The following is a 21,159-nucleotide window of genomic DNA, read 5'->3' on the forward strand; positions in this document are numbered from 1 at the left end:
TCTCCCATAAAAATTGGCTGACTCTGTTCTTTAACTGTACATTCATTGTACAAGTTGTTGTATTCCATCTTTAAGTGAAGAAAATATGCAGTGTACAAAAAAAAGTATGTATACTTATATGAGAGATAACTATCTCGATATAAGTACTTTTAATATATTTAAAATAGAGATAGTTAATATTCATAAACATTTAGTGCCAAAATCAGCGTAATGGAGTGAACTAATTTCCTGTCAGGAAATTGCTTTACTGAATATGTACGATTTTCCTAAAAGCTTTCAGTTCAGTCATCGCGGCAACATCAATCACTTGCAGTGGACCGATGTAAAAACACATTTTCATAACAATGGTGGACATATTAGTTATTGTTAGGAAACCACCATGTTTGTAGTTTGTAAATGACTTGTCTTTTTATATGCTTTGATATGTCTACCTACGTATTAATAGTACATAACTGTCCGTATATATAATGCACTCTGTGGGCAACTAATTCCGAAATTTTTCCGAATTAAAAATGTACGAATTAATATTTTACGACGACCTTCATTTTTTAAACTGGCCATTATTTCGGATTAAAAGTAAAATATGTTACGAAATAAAAAGACTAATATTCTAAATTTGAAATGTTCAAGCGGCGCAATGAAGTCAGCCAGCAATTTAGCGCGGGAGGTTTGGTAACAAAAAAGCGCGATATGTGACAATATAAATAACAATTTGGCCCACCCCGTTCGAATGTGGTTCGTCGGATTAGCATAAGAATGCCGCATCATGGACGCCCACGACTCCACGACCCTATACTGTCCCTCGTTGTCTCTTTATACGTCGAATTTAATTTTGATTTACGACTGTCCACACAATTGTACGCAAAACATTCTTTGGCACCAAGAAACATACCTACATACACCCGGAGATATCAACGGCCTTTGTGTTGTAAGACTTCGGTAAGTAAAGTATATCTTATTCAAGTGTGATATTCACGTAGTTATAACGTATGTTTGTTGAAGTCATCTTATTAAGTATTTGTTTTACCCTCATTGTGCCAACATCAGATTTTAAAACTAATATCTAAATGTCCGTTTTCTTGATATGGCTGTATATAACTTCCTAAAAATTCTAAATAACTTAATTAATAAAGGCTGAGATGTGTCTCATATATCACAAAAACCCACCTTAAAGTCAATACAAAGTGCTTCTTAAGATCCTTTATGCAAATATCAGTAAAAATATCACTGCATTATTAATTGAGGGGTCGCCAGCATCGGACATATTCGAGCATAATGTGATGTATGGCGGTTATTATGTTATTTTAATCTAATTATTTTAAGCAGCTAATAAATTAAGTTTATTTTTAAGACTCTTGACTTTTTTGCTCGCGTTTTTGTCGTATCTACGCTTCTTACATGGGATGAAAATAGTGTATCTTCATGCCAGAGTATAAGTGAATGATATTGATTCCCTCTTCGAGAATTTGTAGGCAAGTTGTCTTATATGAACTCAAATAAGTATCGACACAGTTATACAATATTTCCTGTGCGCTGTTGCACTAAAATATAACAAACAGAATTAAAACAATCTTATGATTTCAACAAACTGTTAATATATAAAAATAAAGTACTAAAAGGAATAAGTACAATGAAGAAATAGATACCTATATATCATTGCCCATTAATTCAAAATAAAATATCCAAAATGTCCAACAAAACTCTAAAAATAAACTAAATAAGCGTGCTCAATGTTAATACGCATTTAAGATAATATATTTATACCACACAAAAATAAATATCCACCTAATAAATCGTACCGTGCACCTTATCGGTTTTCGAGGGGCGACAGTAAAACCCGATAAGGTCCTGGGTCCTACGGATCGATAGTTTGGAATCTGCTAACGTGTGCGTTTACGTTCGATTAACCATACATTTTGCCAGAGAAGACGTTCGAAGTAAAAAATTGGGTTTAGAGAGTCGGGCTGCATCGAGACGCGCGCGACTGCAGCGTAATCGGTGTTGCATCTTAATTTAGTTGTCTTGTATGGTGGGAGGCGGCTCTGTGGGACACAGACTAACCCACTGCGAAGGTAAAGGACGCCGAGTACATAAATAACGAGAAAACAGAAATAAAAGTTGAACTATTTGTGCTCTATATCGACATTATTGTATACTCATGATCTGATTAAGTATGCTTAATTTGTAAACTCTTAAAACATAACATATATAAATTTTATATGGACACACAAGCTGTTATATGGAATTTCGTAATATAACTTCTAACAGCTACATTAGTTACTCACACAGGTGAAGTAAAATATTTGGATGCACTATGCAAAGAAGATACAAATCTATATGAAACTTGATAATATTTATACATTAAAACAGGTTACCGTTAGTGTATTCGAATTTAACATAATATAAGTTATCGATCTGCAGACTAGATGTTTTTACTTAAGAGTTTGTCTGGCGCATATATCGTCGTATTTATTATACGCGAGAATAAAAAGGAATTTATGGACTTAATTGGGTAGGTAGACCTCTCCTTTTATAAAGCTAAAGTAAAAATGAAATTACTCAAGCATAGAATAGTTTTTTTTAATAATCTTTACTATAGGTATTTACATTTCTTGTGTAACTACAAAACTTGTGAGAGTGGTGTCTCTCCTCAAACAATAGGACAGAACCTACTCTCTTTTCCCTTGTGCCCTAACCCCTGCACATGGAACGATCTAATCTAATATGCTTAATATCTTGTAAGGGATTTATAGACGTGAAGTGTAAGTTTCCATTGCTTCACCCAGGTGGAGATGCCAAGTAAAACACGGATCTGGCAGTACTCGTTGGAAAGGAATATCAAAAGAGATATTTTTTTTCTTCTGAATTTGGGTATGGTGTCCTCTCGCAAAGAAGAATTACTCACCACATTGACGAACTCCTGAAATGTGATCGCGTCGTTCGTCGCGCTCGTGGCTTTGTCTAGCAGAATCTGAAAGTATAAAAGTGTAAAAGGGGTCTGAAGTTTGGGCCTTTTCAGGAAGTTGGAAGTTTGGAGATTTTATTTTACATACCTATCTGGTTATTATAGGCTACCTATCTAGGTAACCTATCTGGTTGGTAATTTTGGTATACGTTGTTATTATTAGTATATTGTAGATCTTGCTGATCTCAGAAATAATCAACAGGGCAGTAAGTAGTTCCAGTGATTAGTGAATAAAACATAAAATGTCTTCAGTTTTATATTATAGAAATAAGTCATAGTATATTATTTACCTCTCGCTTGTGTGGAGGCACTTGTGCAATAAAATCAGGATTGTGAAGCGTCTGCAGAAAGTCGGGCCACGGGATCTCGCCGAAGCCTTCGGGATCAAACTGAAACAACGCTCACACTCAGCCATTTCCTAACGGTCACGTAGACAAAGCATTTTATGATCGCAAAGGGATAAAAAATGGGAATATCATAACCGAGTTTATACGACTTCACACATGCTTGATGTTTTCATTTCCAAAAAGACAGGAACAAAAAATATAAGCGCCCTATCTCCTACGGCGTATTATCTGAATGTTCGCGACGTGACGACACATCGTTTGTAGATGCGCTTGCGGCGCTACCAGCCTTTTATTTTATCTCCTTTTAAAACATTTACACCGCGCTTCTGTACATATTAATCAGCCAGAAAAGAATATTCTGTGAATTTTACAGTAAAACGACAGTTTTTATTATTTAAGGACATTTAACACCGCGTTTATCGAGAGAATCTATATAACCAATTTTCTAATTCTTCTACTGAATATAAATTGTTTTTGGTTTGGTACCTACGTATATTGATTATTATAATAGATATATCTAAGCACCTTAGAAGCGAAATACAAATTATAATGAAGATTTACAGGAGCCCTCCGCCAAGATCGAAATCCTTAAAGTTCATGCGGCAGGGGATCTCCAGGACATATAATAAGTACATTATATTACTCATTAGTAGGATTTGTCAAACACCAAAAACCTTCTAGAGGCTATGACATCTTCACAACAATATTTATCTATACAACATCGTTTGTTCTACAAGTGTTGATACTTTCATACGAAGTTGCTGCAGGTTTGGAAGTGGTATTGTGGGCGCTTCACAATATCACAGTTTGACAAACTTCGGCTGTTTCGAGGTGCAGTTGCTGAGTTTTCATTGCACAAAATAAACGCACATACAAATTAGGTACACAATGTACGTCATTGATTAACATCGACATCAGACATCATCATTGCAGTGAGGAGTCATTACATTATACATAAAGTTCCAACACTTATGATATTTGACGAAATGATTACAAGTCAAAACTACTTTTGATTCAGGTTTCCTAAATAAGCATTAAATAACTAATACAAAGTATACAAAAAGCAATAAAATCAACCTTATAAGAATGCCAGTAGCTGTCTACGAGTAAGTTAAAATAATGATTATCGCACACAGAATCAACGGAAAGAACAGCTTTGTCCTTTGTTGTATAAAACTTGATTCCAACAATTCCAAGTCACGTAGATTGCCGTGTGAACGTAAAATATTCATAGCTATCACTTACCCTATCAAAAAGAAGGCGCCATTTCTGAAAAATAAATAAACAATGAAAAATGTAATTATATTAGTTTCATCGATTGTTATATACTATTTTCAATAAGTAACTTATGCACGTACCTATAGGTTATTTTAGATGCCAATAATTGAGCAGACTTTCAACTTGTAAGTTGTTAACATAATTGTAACTTTTTTGAGTTCATTATGTAACTTATGACTGTAAAGCTTATTGCGATAAGTTACGAAGGGTTCGAGTTTTTTTTTATCTATGCAAAGACTTGAACATTTGAAAAATGAGTCGTGCGATCGATTTTTTACGCGAGCCAATAAGCGCATACGTTTAGATCTATGAATATAAAAATTTGTTCCCAACAAAGTAGTAAACTTTCAACCATGTCAACACCTAACTCACATCATGCATCAGCTCCCTTCTGATCTCCGCCTCATCCAGCTCCGATCCAAGATCAGTGTGGTCTGTGTCGTACAGGGGCTCCGCGGCCCTGGACAGCGACCCCAGTGAGTCCCGGGCTGAGGCGAGAGACCCCGTGACCGTGGGCAGGACCCCGGCCTCGATGCCCGACTCCATGGAGGTGTTGGTCGACAGCAGCGTCGTCGAGGCGGCGGCGGGCGCGCGCAACTCCGCGCCGCCTCCGCTTCCACTCCGCACCCACACTGACATCCCAAATAGACCATCCACCCAGCAGTACTGTACAGTATCACGCCTCCATTCCTTACGGGGTAGACAGAGCTAAGACATCCGTATCTCTAATGCCACGTTCTGCTATATGTTTTTATTTGATTTGTACTTATTATGTGCAAGAGTGTATCAAAAATACATTTTTATAATCTGGACAGATTTTCCGGGACTTTCTTTGGACGCATTTTTGGACTTTTGATATTGGACATAGGACTGGTATGTAAATATTGGCAATAAAGAAGTTGTGGAGGAAAAATTTAAGGCACGTATGTTTTTGGCGATTTTTAGAACACCTGGAACAAACAAAAGGTTTATTAAGTAGAACAAGAACAATTCGACCCCTGCATGTTAGGCTAAAAGCATTTATATTTGGCCTCCAAATGGCTTCTAACGTTCAATTAATATGAATAGACCCATTTCTACAATTAAAGACCCTTATTCCAAAAACCTTTTGTTAAAGCACACTATGAAGAATGTCAAGAGTTCCGCAATCAGATAACTGTAAGGGCCGTTAGGTTTAGGTTGAGAACAAAGAGTTATGGAAATCTGGCAATACGTTTTTAAAACATTTCCTTCGTTCCAGCCTTACTACTAATAGTAAAGGATGTATTGTATATATAAAGTATTTTGTCCATGTTATCAATGTATATGTTACCGTCCAAACCCGATTCCAGGATAAACTAGTTTTGTCTAGGCCAAACTAATTCTTCCTACATGCGATAGGATAAACTGGTTTAGCCTAGGCTATATTAGTTCGTCCTATCGCATATAGAAAAAAATTGTTTATCCTAGGCCAAACTAGTTTATCCTGATAGAAATAGACACACTCAGGTTAAGCAGGAATGACCTAGTCTAAATTTATTTAAATTAATAGCCTAATCCAACAAACAAAGTCTCTGAAATAGCATTATAAATATAGTATTTTTCATATTAAAAATACTATATTGTTTTAATATTATTAAAAATACTTTATTAATTTTTAGAATGTGATTGTTTGTTTTACCGTTATCGTTTTAATGAAATTATTAATTTTAATTAAATAGTATTTTATTCAATTTACATATTTATTTGATATTCTATAATGTTTAGACTAGGCCATGCCAGTTTATCCTGAGAGTGTGTATTTCTATTAGGATATGGATATTAGGATGGTTTATCCTATCGGGCTTAGGACGAACTAGTTTAGCCTAGGCTATACCAGTTTATCCTATCGCATGTAGGAAGAATTAGTTTAGCTTAGGCAAAACAAGTTTATCCTGGAATCGGGTTTGGCCGGTAACATATATAAAAGTTTCAATGTAAACTGTACCTATTCCACCCACTCAAATATTAAGTAAGATATCACTCACATATTTTGATAAGGTAAATCGGCTGTTCATAAGGACTAGTATTCTGATGTGATATTGACTTTATAATCGAAACCCTGAATACTAACGACAATTAAGATGAATAGGCCTTAATTAAATAATTATGACTGTTACTAATAATGGTTGTACTTCTTCAATTTAGTTCAACAAAGTTCAAATATATAAAAAATTGCAAATCAATGAAATAGTAGAACCCTTAAATAAAATAAATATATGGTGGAACCTATACCTAACCCTGTACACACAACACTAATAAAACAAGTTTTAAGAATCATGAGGTGAACAAGATGGTTTAACAGTCAAGTTAGGTAATCAAGGCATAACTAAGTGAACAAACCGCTAACAGAAAAGGGCAGGGCTTCAACCCTCTGGACGTTGCCATAGCAACGAATGCAATTTCATACCCCGCGTAACTATTGGAGAAATACCATAAATTAGGTAGGTACTTATGTGTAAATACAAAATTAAAAGTGTCATATAACTACAGAGATGCCTGATTACGAAAAGTAGTAAGTATAATAGGAAATCCTGTTTATTACCTATTTAGAATTTTCTACTGCATCAAGTTACCTAAGTACTTATTTGAAATTCAGTCGATGAAAATATGTTTCCTTTTCCCGGATTACCTAGTTTATTAATTAATAAATATATTTGAACGTGTCGTATTTGTACCTTATAGGTAGATATAGGTATAAATGTACTATAAAAATTCATGTTTCAAAATGTCCACCTTCGGATTATTTAAGTACCTACATAATAAATATATTAGGACAAATCACACAAATTGAGCTAGCCCCAAGTAAGTTCGAAACTTGTATTATGGGATACTAACTCAACGATACTATATTTTATAATAAATACATATATAAACATCCAAGACCCGGCCCAATCAGAAAAAGATCATTTTCCATCATGACCCGACCGGGGATCGAACCCGGGACCTCTCGATTCAGTGGCAAGAACCTTACCACTGCACCACCGAGGTCGTCAAAATAATAATAATTATTTATTAAACTTTTTCTTCCAAGTAAAAACATACGTACTTATAAAGTGCCGAACTTAATTCTCCCAGCTAATCATTAGGTAGGAAACAGAAAAAAATTCCTCATCTTTAGATGTTTTGAAAACTTATCCAGGCTTAGCTTCAGGGCCAATTTAGGGCATATAGTTTGATGACATATCTAACTACATATTACATTTTAGACCAACATATTGAACCACTATTTACTATTCATTAGTACCGACCGAGTATATTGTTATATCAATACTCCTCAGAATTCGGTATTAAAGTATTTAGTTGCAGTCGGTAGAGTTTACGAGGTCGAAATACCTTTTTTAAACTTTTAGGTAGCTAAGTAGGAATAACACAAATTGATTAAAATTGTCAATAAGTGTGACATTTGTTTACATTCCAGAACAGCCAATCAACAAGCCGATCAGCCAATAGCAACATAACCAAAGTCCACGCCACTTACCTTGGCAATTTATCTAATGTCACACTTCACTATCATAAGGGGGGTTTCACACCGTTCTTCATTTCCGAATTACAGCGCATTTCGTGTCAAGAACACATTAGGCCGGCACAATTTTGGGGCATATAACGTCAAAACACGTTGTTTGTATTGCAGTAAAAGTAGAAATGGCGTCGGGGTATTCGCGCATGCGTCCACACAGAATAGCCGTGAGGGTGCATGCTTTGAAGTATTAATGTGAGGGATCCTTAGCGGCTCTCGCTAAAACTACTTTAGTGATAGGGCTACAGAAAATCGGCCTCTAGGGGTTAAGTTTTCTTTGAAGGTACTCTGATGTCTAAAGGTACTCTAATCTGTCCAACAAATTTATGTTCCGTCTTCAATATAGCTCAGGTAAATTTTCGTCCGGTCATGAAAATTACAAATCAGATTTTTTTTAAATACGCATCATATCAAGGAGCTTTTTAATGACTTTTACACACACAATTATGTTTTTATTTCTAAAAATTATGTTCTAAAAATATATAAGTAGTGAAATAAGTAAAATCTGTGTATTGTTCAAAGATTTATTAATTTAAATCTAGGATAACTAAAGATTTTAAAAATATCAAAAGCCTCTTTCTTCTTTTTAATTCTCTAGTGAGGAGCAATTTGGAGTATGGATCAGTTATTTGGTCGCCCTTTTACGCAAACCATACCGAGCATATTGAGAGTGTCCAGAAAAAATTCCTTCGTTTGCTTAGCTTTAGACTTAAACCCGGCCGTAATCGTTCTTCATACCAGGAAAAACTTAAAACTTTTCACGTTTCGGATCTTAGTACCCGCCGTCACCAACAAGGTCTCATAACTTTATTTAAATTACTACATTCTGTCATTGAATCCCCGACATTGCTCTCTCAATTGAATATCAATATAAGATATAATCCCCGTCGCACCCTACCCATCTTTGTACTGCCCGTTTATAAAAATAATACGTCGTTCTCGAACCCATTGGCTAGGATGTGCCGGAAATACAATGAGATCTCTTGTAATGTGGACATAGACATTGATATATTTAATTGCAGATTGCGTAAATTTAAAAATGATACGTCCAGAATTCTCGGTACCACATCTAATACATAGTCTGGCATAATTATTTCTGTAACTGTTTGTAATTAACTGTATGTAATTGTAAATGTTTGTAATTTTAGTACATCAATATTGTAAATACTTGCTCATAACAAGTTTTATTTTTATATTAATTAATAAGCTTATGCAACTGAGCATACACGCTTAGGATGCTAAGTTGGAACATTTTTAGTTAGTAAGAAACTTTGTATCTTATCACTTAGTGTCTGTTGTGTTGCCTTATGAATAAATAAAAATAAAAAAATAAATGCAAACTCTTACTGACGCAGTATTTAAAAACACTAGACTACGCGTCCACTGAAAACCTACTCACACCCATCGTATAATTATAGTACCGCTACCTACCACACCTTCACCCGCACTCATTCATCATCGCCACTCACTTGCTCACACACACTACACATACACACTCCACACACTCTACATCAACACTCACCAAAATACGAATCCTCGTCATACTTCTCACAACCTCTAATTTATGATTATTAGTTTTTTTTTTCTTTTTTTATCTTTACCTAACTTTTGCTAGTTTGGCTCATAGAGCTTATAAAACAGAATCAGCACATTTCACGAATAATGTTATCTTATGGCCCTAAACAAAATTGTTATAGGAGGGATAAGGCCTAGTTACCTGTAGTACAGGATCCAACAGGAACCTATTTCAGGGACTAGCCGCTTCACAAATATAACTTTTATGTACCTAATCATCTGTAAGCCAAAATTGCTGTAATCTTCTATATTTGTGTAAAACTGTAACTGTACCTGTTCCTTTTTATTTTGTGAAGTGGAAATAAAGTCTATATTATTATTATTTGTATCTCTCAAAAGTTTCACGGGCCGTAGCCCGGTCCTTTGAGGCTTGCATGGGGACATGGGTCCAACATGTAGAGGCCTTGTGAGATGTTTGATCTAAAATGGTGTGGGGCACAATCCAAAGCATGCTCGCCAAGCACACCACGGAGATGTACTTGCGAACAATTTTTAGAAAGTGCAGGACTATTGGAATATAATGTATACTACAACGTATAGGGCTATTGGGTTGAATAGGCTTGTGTATGTGTATTCAGGTCTATGAGACAAAACTATGTCGCCTGCCTGACCAATGTATAAACATGGATAAAATAGGCAGGCGGTGACTCGCCAGCTCTGTCAATGGGCCCCGAAAAAAGCTGCACGATGCAAAATTGCAGCAAAGAGGGCAACACTAGTAGAGCGGCTGAGGGTGTCGAGAGGTGCGGCACCGGTTTCACCATCACGGTGCTGCCCGAGAGCGGGTTTCCCCGTTATTACGCCATTACGTGCAATACACTTCCACCCTGGAGCGAATGTTCTGCTCTTGCTACTCCACTCTGACCGGCCGGCTAAGGCAAGACAGAGGCAGGGACGTGTTACTGAGTGTATGTGTGTGTAGGTGCATGTGTGTGTGGTCCCCTGGAGATCGGGTCCGTGGTGACGCCGCTCACCAACAGCTCGCCACAAGCTGCCCTGCGGTGACTGATTGCACTGGAAATCCAGCGGGCGATGGGGTCGTCACATCCCTACGCACTTATTATTATTATTATTATTTATAATTTACGACTTGAAAAATGATATTAGAGATAATTGCGGTTGTGTGGATTAATCCATAAATGCGAATGTAAATTTGTTTGTTTATAACCTCTTCACGCCCATATCTACTCAAGTTTTACATACAACACGTATAGTTTGAAGTATGGAGAAGGACACAGGGTACGTTTATCCCGGAAAATAACTGTTCCCGTGTTAAATTTACGCGGACGAAGCTGCAAGCAAAAGCTAGTGTGAAATAAGTTTTTACAAAAATTACATTTTTGATACAGCTTTATTGTTGTCAGATAGATCTTATTTCATATCATGTCATACATGACAAAAAGTCATGTCCGTGCAGTAAACCGTTGAGGGGTAACTCGTCGGGAGCCATACCTGGGTGCACCATCAGGTCATGCTTATCATAATAATGCATTGTCATCCAAATCAAACGTGTGTATACATTTTCAGCTCATCGTTTGAAGATACCTGCTTCAAAATTGAGCTGCAAGATTCATTTAAATAAATCTTGTAAAAACAAAGGTCAGGAAGAGTTGGTTAGGCAGGGTTGACTCGATAAAAGCAAGTATGTACTGTGCTAGGTATGGTGGAGATCAAGATCTTCTTCTAAATTTTAACAGTTTTATTTTATTGACATACCAGTATGGAGGAAGGCTTAGAAGTGATTCAGTGATTAAAACGCTTATGATCAAAAAGTGTCAGGTTTGATTTGAATCCTACTCTTGCTACATAAGCTGTACTTAGACCAATTGCGTAGGCAGAGAAAACTAGCCTGTTGTGGATAATCTAAAACTTAAGACATTTTTTCTTCAGTTAGGTGGTAATTTACCATCTTGCTACTGAAGAAAAGAATTAGACCGTAGAAAAACTATTCATAGACGACGGAGCTGTGCACCGTTCTCGGCATCAACGACCTTTTCTTTTCAGCGCACACTCATCATTTCATATACCAACTTACTAAAACAATAGCTTAGTTGAAGTAGTGTCCGTGCTGTCTTTAAAACTCAGTCGAATCCAATTTGATAAATTGACTGCGCCTACTCCTAAAGAAAAGCAAATATGTAAAATTCAGTTTTACAACTTGATTATTTGTATTACCTAATCCGTAGCCTAATCCAGAAAGTCGAAATATTACAATATATAGTTATACACTTTCAAACTACAGACTTAAAACTACATTTAAAATTACAGACAGACAAAAATACATGAATTGAAATATTGATTCAATTATTACGCAAAGCTCAGCGCAGATGGCGGTACTGGTACAACTAAAGTACACAAACATTGCCAATGGAGTTTAAAAGCGCCAATATTCAGTAATTGTTGCAGATTTATGAGCAAAAATACCTTTTACGCAATCGTGGTGCGAGTTTAAAGGAAAAAGGAAGGATTTAGCGGATTAACCTGAAATTAATACAACTATTTTAGGTTATGTTCTGCATTATTTGGTCAACTGTGGTCACAAACTGATATAAACCTGATTTTGAAGATCTTACCTGTATAAATCCATATTTTAATAAGTCTTCACGTGTGAAGTGTTCCGAGCTTTTTTCGACCGTTTACTGGCTCGAAAATTTTACAGCGTGAGGCGTATTCCATACTTTTCCAAGATTTTTATCTTATGGAAAACGATTTTTCCCAATATATATAGAATATGCTACATGCTAATGCTTACATAATGAAAGGACTAATAAAGTACTCTAAAATAAACGGTTTTAATCGACATAGCAAAAGGCGGTAAAGCTTTTGTGTACCTAACATACAGATCTGTACTCTGGCGGGATAAATGTGCAGTAATACTCCCTATTTGATGCTTCGAGTGCACACACTCAACCTCGACTCTATAACCGGAAATAACTGGCTGCATAAATAACTGTCAAGATGAAAAAAAAGATATGTTCTGTCAATTGCTGTGACGTTGACATTAATTGACATAACACTTCTTCCTTCACTTCTTGACTTCATAATATTTTGTTCGCCTGGTTCGTCTACGTAATATTCACATAACAATTTTTTTACAAAAATCAATGTTCTGAGTCAAGTATTTACACTAATTATGCCGACTGGCCGTGCCGTGTTTCTTTTGCGGCGTTTGTCGACTGGTGATAACAGATTTAAGAATATTAATTTGAATCAAAGCCCAAATAAAGAGCAGCTTGTTGGTCACCCGGTGTGCGTTCATCGCGATTTAAGCTTGCCAAAAAGGTATTTATAGCTTTCTACCCGTTTATTTACCTAATTATTACTCATGAAATCATTGCTATAAGCGATATTGCAAAGATAGGTACTATATTTTTTAGGGATACAGATGTCAAATACATGACCTTGTTTTGTTTACATGGTGTGTTTATATGCACAAAAGAGAAAGGACTCTATAAACGACTAGTCATTAATTATTTAGTAAGGTCCACGACCCTCCAAACAAAAATACTATTGCATAATTCAATCAATAGCCTTCTGATAAAATTATTCAAATAATTTATTTGCTGCTCACTATACTATGATGTGACATAAATAATATGATACAAAATTATACATTGTACACATAGTAGGTATACTTAATGTGTTAATAGTGGATTATCATATAGATTGTCATAAACAAATACATACAATTAAATGTAAAAATATATATATAGTAGACATGCACATGTTTATTTACTAAGTTAAGTCTATGAATGATGATTTCACACATATAACACAGTAATACTCAAATATTCCTCATACTACTGTTTCTGTATATGTTATGCAAATTGATTCAGGTTTTAGAGGTAAGAAAAATCCAGAGATTCCAGCTATAGTTTCAAATTGTATTTTTGTTGTGTTGATGTTTTTTTTTCTTATGAATCATAAGTAATAAATTTTTTAAAAATATTTTTAGAACAAGGTCATTGTAGTAGTTAGTTGCATGATTTATCAATACACTTCTTGTTTATTTTTCAGGGGAAACTAATCTAATCACGCTTGTAACATATTGTTTTAACTAACAAATTTCATTTCAAGGTAATTTTCAATGTTTGGGGATTGTTAATATGATCTTAAAAATTAAAATAGAAATAGAAAGAAATATCCTTATCAGTTTTAGGTCTATGTAAGAATTTTTGAAACTTACTAATTTAGTTCTGTTGAGTATACATATAATAGGATAAGCATTGTCTTACCTCAACACAATGCTGTTCACAGATTTTCAACATTTACCCACAACAGTATCTCCACTCCACAACTGACTAGAAGTATCAGTGACAATATGATAAAGATGACTACCCCCAGTGCAGAATCCAGTTCAGCTGACACACCCAAGCACACAAATAGTTTGGTATCTGAAAAATCACCATATTTATTACAACATGCTCACAACCCCGTGCAATGGTACCCTTGGTGCCAGGAAGCCATAGATAAAGCTAAAGCAGAAAATAAGCTCATATTCCTTTCAGTTGGCTATTCTACATGCCATTGGTGCCATGTTATGGAGAAAGAGTCCTTTGAAAATGAAGATATTGCGAAAGTAATGAATGAGCACTTTGTTAACATTAAAGTGGATCGGGAGGAACGTCCAGATATTGACAGGGTGTACATGTTATTTGTTATGGCAACAACAGGAGGCGGTGGCTGGCCCATGTCTGTGTTCCTTACCCCTGATTTAAAACCTGTCACTGGAGGCACTTACTTCCCACCAGAAGATAAATATGGTCGTCCAGGTTTTAAAACAGTTTTGTTGTCTCTTGCCAAGAAGTGGAAGGAAAACCGTGAACAATTTATGGATGCCAGCATCAGTATAATAGACGCATTGAAGAAGATTGCTATTATTGATCCCGATACTTCTGCTTCCATTCCTGGTGAAGCAGCTTGGGATAAATGTGTCAAACGATTCATAACAAACTATGAGCCAGATTTTGGTGGATTTGGTACAGCTCCAAAATTCCCACAAGCGTCTATATTCAATTTTCTATTTCATTACTATGCCCGCGATAAGTCACACCCAGAAGGGCAAAAATGTTTGGAAATGTGTTTGTACACATTAACGAAAATTGCAAAGGGCGGAATTCATGATCATGTGTCGAGTGGTTTCGCGCGCTACTCTGTAGATAACGATTGGCATGTACCGCATTTTGAAAAAATGTTGTATGATCAGGCCCAACTAGTTGTTGCCTACTCTGATGCATATCTTGCTACAAAAGAGGAATTTTATGCAGATGTAGTCCGAGACATTATCAAGTACGTGAACAGAGATCTGAGACATGCTTCTGGTGGATATTACAGTGCCGAAGATGCTGATTCATACCCTACTTTTGGAGCGCCACACAAAAAAGAAGGAGCATTTTGTGTGTGGGAGTATAACGAATTAAAAAATCTGTTAGACAATAAGAAGATAAATGATATTCCCTATTTGGATGTTTTCTGTGATTACTTTAGCGTCGAAGACGATGGTAACATTTCACACGGGAGCGATCCTCACGGTGAACTAGAGAATAAGAATGTATTGATTATTTATGGCAGTAAGGAGGAAACTGCGGAGAAATTCGGACTAACTTTGGAGCAATTTAACTACGTGATTTCAGAATGTATTGAGGTGTTGTACCAAGCTCGCCAGAAGAGACCACGGCCGCACTTGGACACCAAAATCCTGTGTTCTTGGAATGGCCTCATTATCGCTGGCTTGGCGCAAGCGGGACAAGGATTGGGAGAAAAGGACTATGTTGATGATGCAATAAAAACAGCTAATTTCATCAAGAAACACTTGTATGATGAGAGAACAAAGACTCTCTTGCATTCATGCTACAGAGATGAAAATGGATCGATTTCTCAAACGTAAGTTTAACAAATCCATTTATCAAATATTATTTATATTTAGTTATTTATATCATTCCAAAATTCGTCTGTAGTAACAGAAACATGGAGGTTTTTATAGTATGTATGTGCTTTTGAGACAGTGAAATAGAAGTAATTCATTTTGTTTTAAACCATGCAAAACATTGCTTTCAGTGAGCAGCCAATCAAAGGCTTCCTGGACGACTACGCGTTCCTCATCAAAGGTCTGCTGGACTTATACGAGGCTTCTCTAGACTTTCGCTGGCTGGACTGGGCACGGGAATTGCAGACTACGCAGAACAGCCTGTTCTGGGACATGGAGAGTGGTGGATACTTCACATGTTCAAATGAAGACAACACGGTGCTGCTGCGTCTCAAAGAAGGTAAAATGTTTTGTATGTGTAGCATGTGTTAGTAGTATTCGGAGTCATAATGATGATTATATAAAAATTAATTATGAGACCTTAGGTTATTACTAAAATATTCATGACACACGATAGAGAACTGATATGTCCGTATCGTCTCTCGCGTTCATATCAGTAGGTCGCCCGACCTGACTCGTCGGCAACTTGTACTGCAAATAGATTTAACATCATTAATTTTTCTATAATTTTCCTTTACTTCTATGTGTTGTGTTTGTATCTAATAATTAATAGTAAACAAACTACGCATCAAGCAATAATTTTATGCTACTTATATTATAATTATAAACTCTAGTTTATGGCTCACGCAAAAAAATGTATGTACACGGATCGATTGAATATAGCCTGGAATAGCTAGCATATATATATATATATGCTTGTCTGATTATGAGAGAGAGTAGGCCTGAGAATAGGTTGTTATCTATTTCTTATACCTCTAAGTGATAAGGGTGGGTCAGTGGCCGCTAGTGTACCATATATCAGCCATACCATATATCGATAGTATTACTATCAATATTTTTGCAATATTTTATCAAATGTATTTGATACTAACGAAAGACATTTAAAACGGATGTAAATGGAAAAATATGTAGGGTTGATTTTGCTGAAAGTATCGGCGAGCTCTCGTATAAAGATAATGTTGAGTATAGAGGAAGCAAATGAGTTTTATCAGGATCGTGGCAAATCGTAATCCTCAATGTCTGTGTACAAACCAGTACGCACGCAGAACCGATTTTTAATTCTGATTTTGTTCAAATTATCAATGAATACCGAAATGATTCTGCCCGTTTCCTCAATTTCAATCAATCGCGGCAAACAACATTTGACAAATGACTGAGAAGGACAAAATACATAGCGTTGTCCTTGTTTTAAGCTTGTTTTATTAAACCCAAACTGACAAAAATACTGGCTTCGAGCACTGTACACAAGTGGAATACTGCTTATATCGCCCGTAAATATTAATAACGTTGTCACTATATCTTCCAGACCAAGATGGCGCGGAGCCGTCAGGCAACAGCGTGTCATGCCACAACCTCCTCCGCTTAGCCGCGTACGCCGACAAAAGCGCCTTGGCCGAGGGCGGCGATCTCGAACGGGACTTAGCCAAGAAGATACTGCTTGCCTTCTCTAAGAGATTGGTTGATATGCCTACTGCTTTGCCAGAGATGATGTCCGCGCTTATGTTTTATAGGGATTCGCCCACTCAGGTAGGATTTTAAGTTTTCATCCGCTGGGGGAAAAGTTTCTATTAGCGCAAGATAAATATTTTCATGATAAGTTTACGTATATGATGAGCTCTCTCTCATCTGATCTGAGCTTCTCCTGATTTCTTCTGTCGCAATAGAGCGTCGAAGTCAGCTTTTCTACTTTTTCTTCTCTTCGAGAAAGCGAATCGAGAGTTCATGGTGAAACAAAGACAACGATGCAGGGATACCTGGTGTATAAAAAACCGCTATATAAGGCTTGTATGACAATTGGTTTTTTGTTGTTGACACACAGAGAAAAGTATCAATGGCAATCTCACCCTATTATCGTGCAGGTGCTGATAACGGGCGGCTACTCGGACCCGCGCACGCTGGAGCTGGTGCGCGTGGTGCGGTCGCGGCTGCTGCCCGGCCGCGTGCTGGCGGTCGCCGACCCCGCCGACGTGCCCGCCGGTATGTCCGACAAGCGTGAGTACACACACCACACTCTGCTCCGAATGTGCGGGGCCGGGCATGCCTATAAAGACTAGTGTGTCTAGTGCGACTTTGCTATTTACAACCATTCACCATCGGATCGATTCACAGTGAGACGCAGTTAACCAATCTCAGTGCGCCATAATGACGCAATGCAATGTGATTGGTTCGCTGCCTCTAACTTTGAATCGACTCTATAGTGAGAAGTGAAATGCTAACCCATACTTCGCTCTCTGACCTAATGCGTATGCAGCACTATGCATTGTTTCAAATTATATTGATAGTAGCTTTTCTTTAGATCTTTTTCCGGGATAAATTAATCTGGTTTTCACGTGCCAAATAAGAACAATTTTACAATAAGTAGGTAAACTTTACGTACGATATAAATAGATCCAGTACATTATCATAGTCCAACACATTAGTATCTAAACTAGGCCGAGCCTGTATCTCAAATACTAGGTCCTTCCTTTTGCGTAACACTGTAGGCATTATTAAAATAATTATAAGTAAAATCCCTACATTACTTAATTTCAAATCGTAGATTTCTATCTAGAATAAAAATAATACTACTATGTTCTTTGCACAAAGGATAAATTAGTAGGTGGTCGACTTATAGACAAATTACTATTACTTACACCACAGTCATTTATCCAAACCAGAGATTGCCACTAACAAGTGGGAGTCATGCGTTGTGCGACTGTGGACATTCGATGCGAAGGTAGATAGAAACATTATTGTAAGTTAGACTACTTAAAATAGGGATTGCGGCGATATTATATTATTTCTAATATAATGTCTTTCATTTTATTACAAACAATATTTAATTTAATTTATTGATGTAGGTATGTACTTATGTATATAAATCGAATATAGTAATATTATATGTACGTGTTGAATACGCATTTGGTCTGCCCCGGCCTTAAACGTTTTTACCTGACCCAAACCCATATTTGCACTGCTCTTTTTCTCTCTGTCACACACTTGTCTTTCGCTATCTCACTATCTCTCTCATTCTGCAGCAAACACTGATGCTAGAACTGGTAAGCTACTTTTACTATCGTGCTTTTATTTCTTACTAGAATATGCCCGCGACGAAATGTAGCTTATGTCAACATTTATCTACTAATTTTTATTTTTTCAAACAGTGTCAATTTGTATGCTTGTCCTAGTGTCGTCATGTTATGATTAAATATTTAAAAAACTTGCAACACCCAATCCGGGTTTATGTACTTTTTATACAATTTTTTTTATACCAACTAATGTAAAAGTACATGTAAGCATGTACTTTTACATTAGTTGGTATACTGCGTATTAGTATATTCACAAAGCTACAAATTATTAGCTCACAATTCACCGTTTGCAGTGCTGAACCGCATCCGAGCCGCGGATGTGCCAACGGCGTACGTGTGCCGGCGGTATGCGTGTTCGCTTCCCGTCACAGACTCCAAGCAGCTGGAGAATCTGCTGGACGAAGCGCCCGCTGCCACCGTCAGTACCAAATAGCTAACCAGTACACAGGATACAGTCAGCTGCAAAAAAAAACGAATAAATCATTCGTGTTGTTGTCACTATTGAAAAAATGTTTACAGTTCAGTTTTTTATGGCGTAACTTAGCCGAAATTAGCGTTGTTTAAATATAAATTATTCGCTTGTAGTCATTAGTCCTAATTGAGTTTGATTTAAATTGACGGCTGTAACGGTAAATTAACTTTGAATAAACCGTGTAATAATGATGTTAGCGGAAATCGGCTTTAATAGTGCCATAAGATAATGTAACTTATGCACTTGTCATAGAAGTACCATATATATATTATCTAATATACTTATTACCATATATATATATAAAATCTAATATAACAAATTCCACTCCAGGAAAGGAACCCCATAGACAGCGTTGCTACAAAGACTCGCTGACAACAACGTAGTCGATGTATTAATAGTTCCACATACTTCCTATAAGTTTATCTCATGGAGATAATTTATTATTTTCGAATATTTTGTAGACTTGATAAACTCGAAATAATGTTTAGTATTAGTGCTTTTTAAATCTCATTTGTATTTTTTCTATATATATTACTCAATGTATTTGTGGATGTATAAATGTAAAAGCTGTCAAGATAAAAAAAATCTTTAAAAATAGATCGTTGACTATTAAAATTAGTAGTAGCCACTGTTATTGACTAAAAGTAAAACTTATCAAATTTAGAATTGTTATTAATTTAAAAAAAACATATTCTAAATTATCTAATGTCGTCTGTTTGGTGACTGTTAGCTTTCAAATATTTGTGTTGTATATGTGCTAGATCTGCATTCTTTGTAGCTCAAGTGTGCTATTCACACCTAGAGCGTTACCGCAAAATTGAGATGTGTGTGGCCAAACCAGGAATGATTGTATTCGCGTATATATTATTCGTCCTAGCGCGAATGATATACACGAAGTGTCTGTCGCGTATTATTCTGCACATAAAATTATTTTGAAATGAAAGAGTTAGTAAAACTTCGACGAAACTTTGCACAAAGGTTGTCGCGACAATTTGGCCACAGCATTACAAAAAATAACCGAACCTAGTAGAATAACAAAACAACTTGGTTCTTTACATCCCTCTTACACGTGCTTTAAAAACGCTTTAATATAAATACATGATACGCCTTGTTTTTCTCTGTCGCTTAGAGTGACAAAAACATTTAATTTACCAAAATTAGGTATTATTTCTACATTTTTTTGGAAACTGTAGTCAATATGAACTAAATTTGCCGGCATGCAGACAAGAAAACATGTATCATGGAGAGATTTGGAAAATATTAGTCTGATTGAGATGTGATAGCTCATTATTTTTACATGAGTTCATAGTAATATCTATTTTGTTATCATGTACCATATTTATATGTAGAATGTCATGTAATGGCTTGTGTTTGTAAATTATTTATACACATTAATAGGTATGTTATGCTAGAAGCAAAATATTTAGTTGATAAATTAACATATTTAAAAATAAACGACTTTTAATTCAATTGTTTTATTTAAATACTAAGCCCATTTTCAAAATTCGTCAAGGTTGTTCAGCTGATTCAGAAGTGGAGTCCGAAAATGGCACTAAATTTGCCTAAAATTTTGCCTATTTGCTTAAAATAGTGGAAAATAGGTGTCAACAGCATGTAAACATTACTTCGCACGCGATTTAAATGTTTGTTCAGCCGTTTGGAACCTGTCAGCAATTTTCTAACAGCTGAGATGATGCCAGTATGTTCGGAGTAGGAGCTATCATAAATTTTTTAATTAGTTTTTATTTCACTTTGAACTGTATGTCAGCACCTAGTTTAATTTAATAACAAAGCTACTTTACTTTTGGTTTACTAAAACCTAGCGTACCAACCAAACTCGATGAAAGGCACATGTCAGAGCCCGAACAGAAATTGTATGGAGTTTCGACGCACGTCAATGCCAAACAAAACCTATGGAAAACAACGGAGC

At 36.1% G+C, this 21,159-nt stretch overlaps 2 protein-coding genes across 7 annotated transcripts in view; one reads left to right on the plus strand and one right to left on the minus strand.

Moving 5' to 3' along the window:
- The window catches only part of stet (stem cell tumor), a 92,375-nt gene extending 84,129 nt beyond the window's left edge, over positions 1-8,246 (minus strand). Inside the window, exons 1-5 of one of the 2 annotated variants that reach the window (XM_053752002.1) lie at positions 8,090-8,246; positions 4,963-5,540; positions 4,558-4,581; positions 3,256-3,354; positions 2,906-2,971 (exon numbers count right to left, since the gene is read on the minus strand). In XM_053752002.1, the coding sequence (XP_053607977.1) occupies positions 2,906-2,971; positions 3,256-3,354; positions 4,558-4,581; positions 4,963-5,229 (456 nt within the window). In that variant the 5' untranslated portion in view covers positions 5,230-5,540; positions 8,090-8,246. The remainder of the gene's footprint in view (positions 1-2,905; positions 2,972-3,255; positions 3,355-4,557; positions 4,582-4,962; positions 5,541-8,089) is intronic. The other variant, XM_053752003.1, reaches the window with a different exon arrangement.
- A 4,474-nt stretch (positions 8,247-12,720) lies between these two features.
- LOC128673852 (uncharacterized protein) lies at positions 12,721-20,699 on the plus strand. 5 transcript variants are annotated; one of them, XM_053752000.1, is made up of 8 exons: positions 12,846-12,985; positions 13,721-13,780; positions 13,961-15,586; positions 15,761-15,969; positions 16,996-17,216; positions 17,549-17,681; positions 18,707-18,727; positions 19,051-20,699. In XM_053752000.1, exons 3-8 carry the CDS (start codon positions 14,025-14,027, stop codon positions 19,188-19,190), a joined length of 2,286 nt encoding a protein of 761 aa, XP_053607975.1. In that variant the 5' UTR covers positions 12,846-12,985; positions 13,721-13,780; positions 13,961-14,024; the 3' UTR covers positions 19,191-20,699. The 5 variants fall into 5 exon arrangements, with proteins under 5 accessions (XP_053607970.1, XP_053607971.1, XP_053607973.1 ...); XM_053751995.1 differs by lacking the exon at positions 13,721-13,780 and having other exon boundaries at positions 12,721-12,985; XM_053751996.1 differs by lacking the exon at positions 13,721-13,780 and having other exon boundaries at positions 12,721-12,985; positions 17,549-17,666.
- The last annotated feature ends 460 nt before the right edge of the window (positions 20,700-21,159 follow it).

The sequence above is a fragment of the Plodia interpunctella genome, chromosome 11 (assembly GCF_027563975.2).
Source record: "Plodia interpunctella isolate USDA-ARS_2022_Savannah chromosome 11, ilPloInte3.2, whole genome shotgun sequence".
Lineage (NCBI taxonomy): Eukaryota > Metazoa > Arthropoda > Insecta > Lepidoptera > Pyralidae > Plodia > Plodia interpunctella.

What these genes read in the sequence shown, in the direction of transcription:
- LOC128673852 (XM_053751995.1), top strand. Translation starts at nt 12,837, where the DNA reads ATGCCGACTGGCCGTGCCGTGTTTCTTTTGCGGCGTTTGTCGACTGGT. An exon ending in AATGGATCGATTTCTCAAAC is followed by an intron (nt 15,587 to 15,760) that starts GTAAGTTTAACA and finishes CATTGCTTTCAG; the next exon opens with TGAGCAGCCAATCAAAGGCT. An exon ending in ATAGGGATTCGCCCACTCAG is followed by an intron (nt 17,217 to 17,548) that starts GTAGGATTTTAA and finishes ATTATCGTGCAG; the next exon opens with GTGCTGATAACGGGCGGCTA.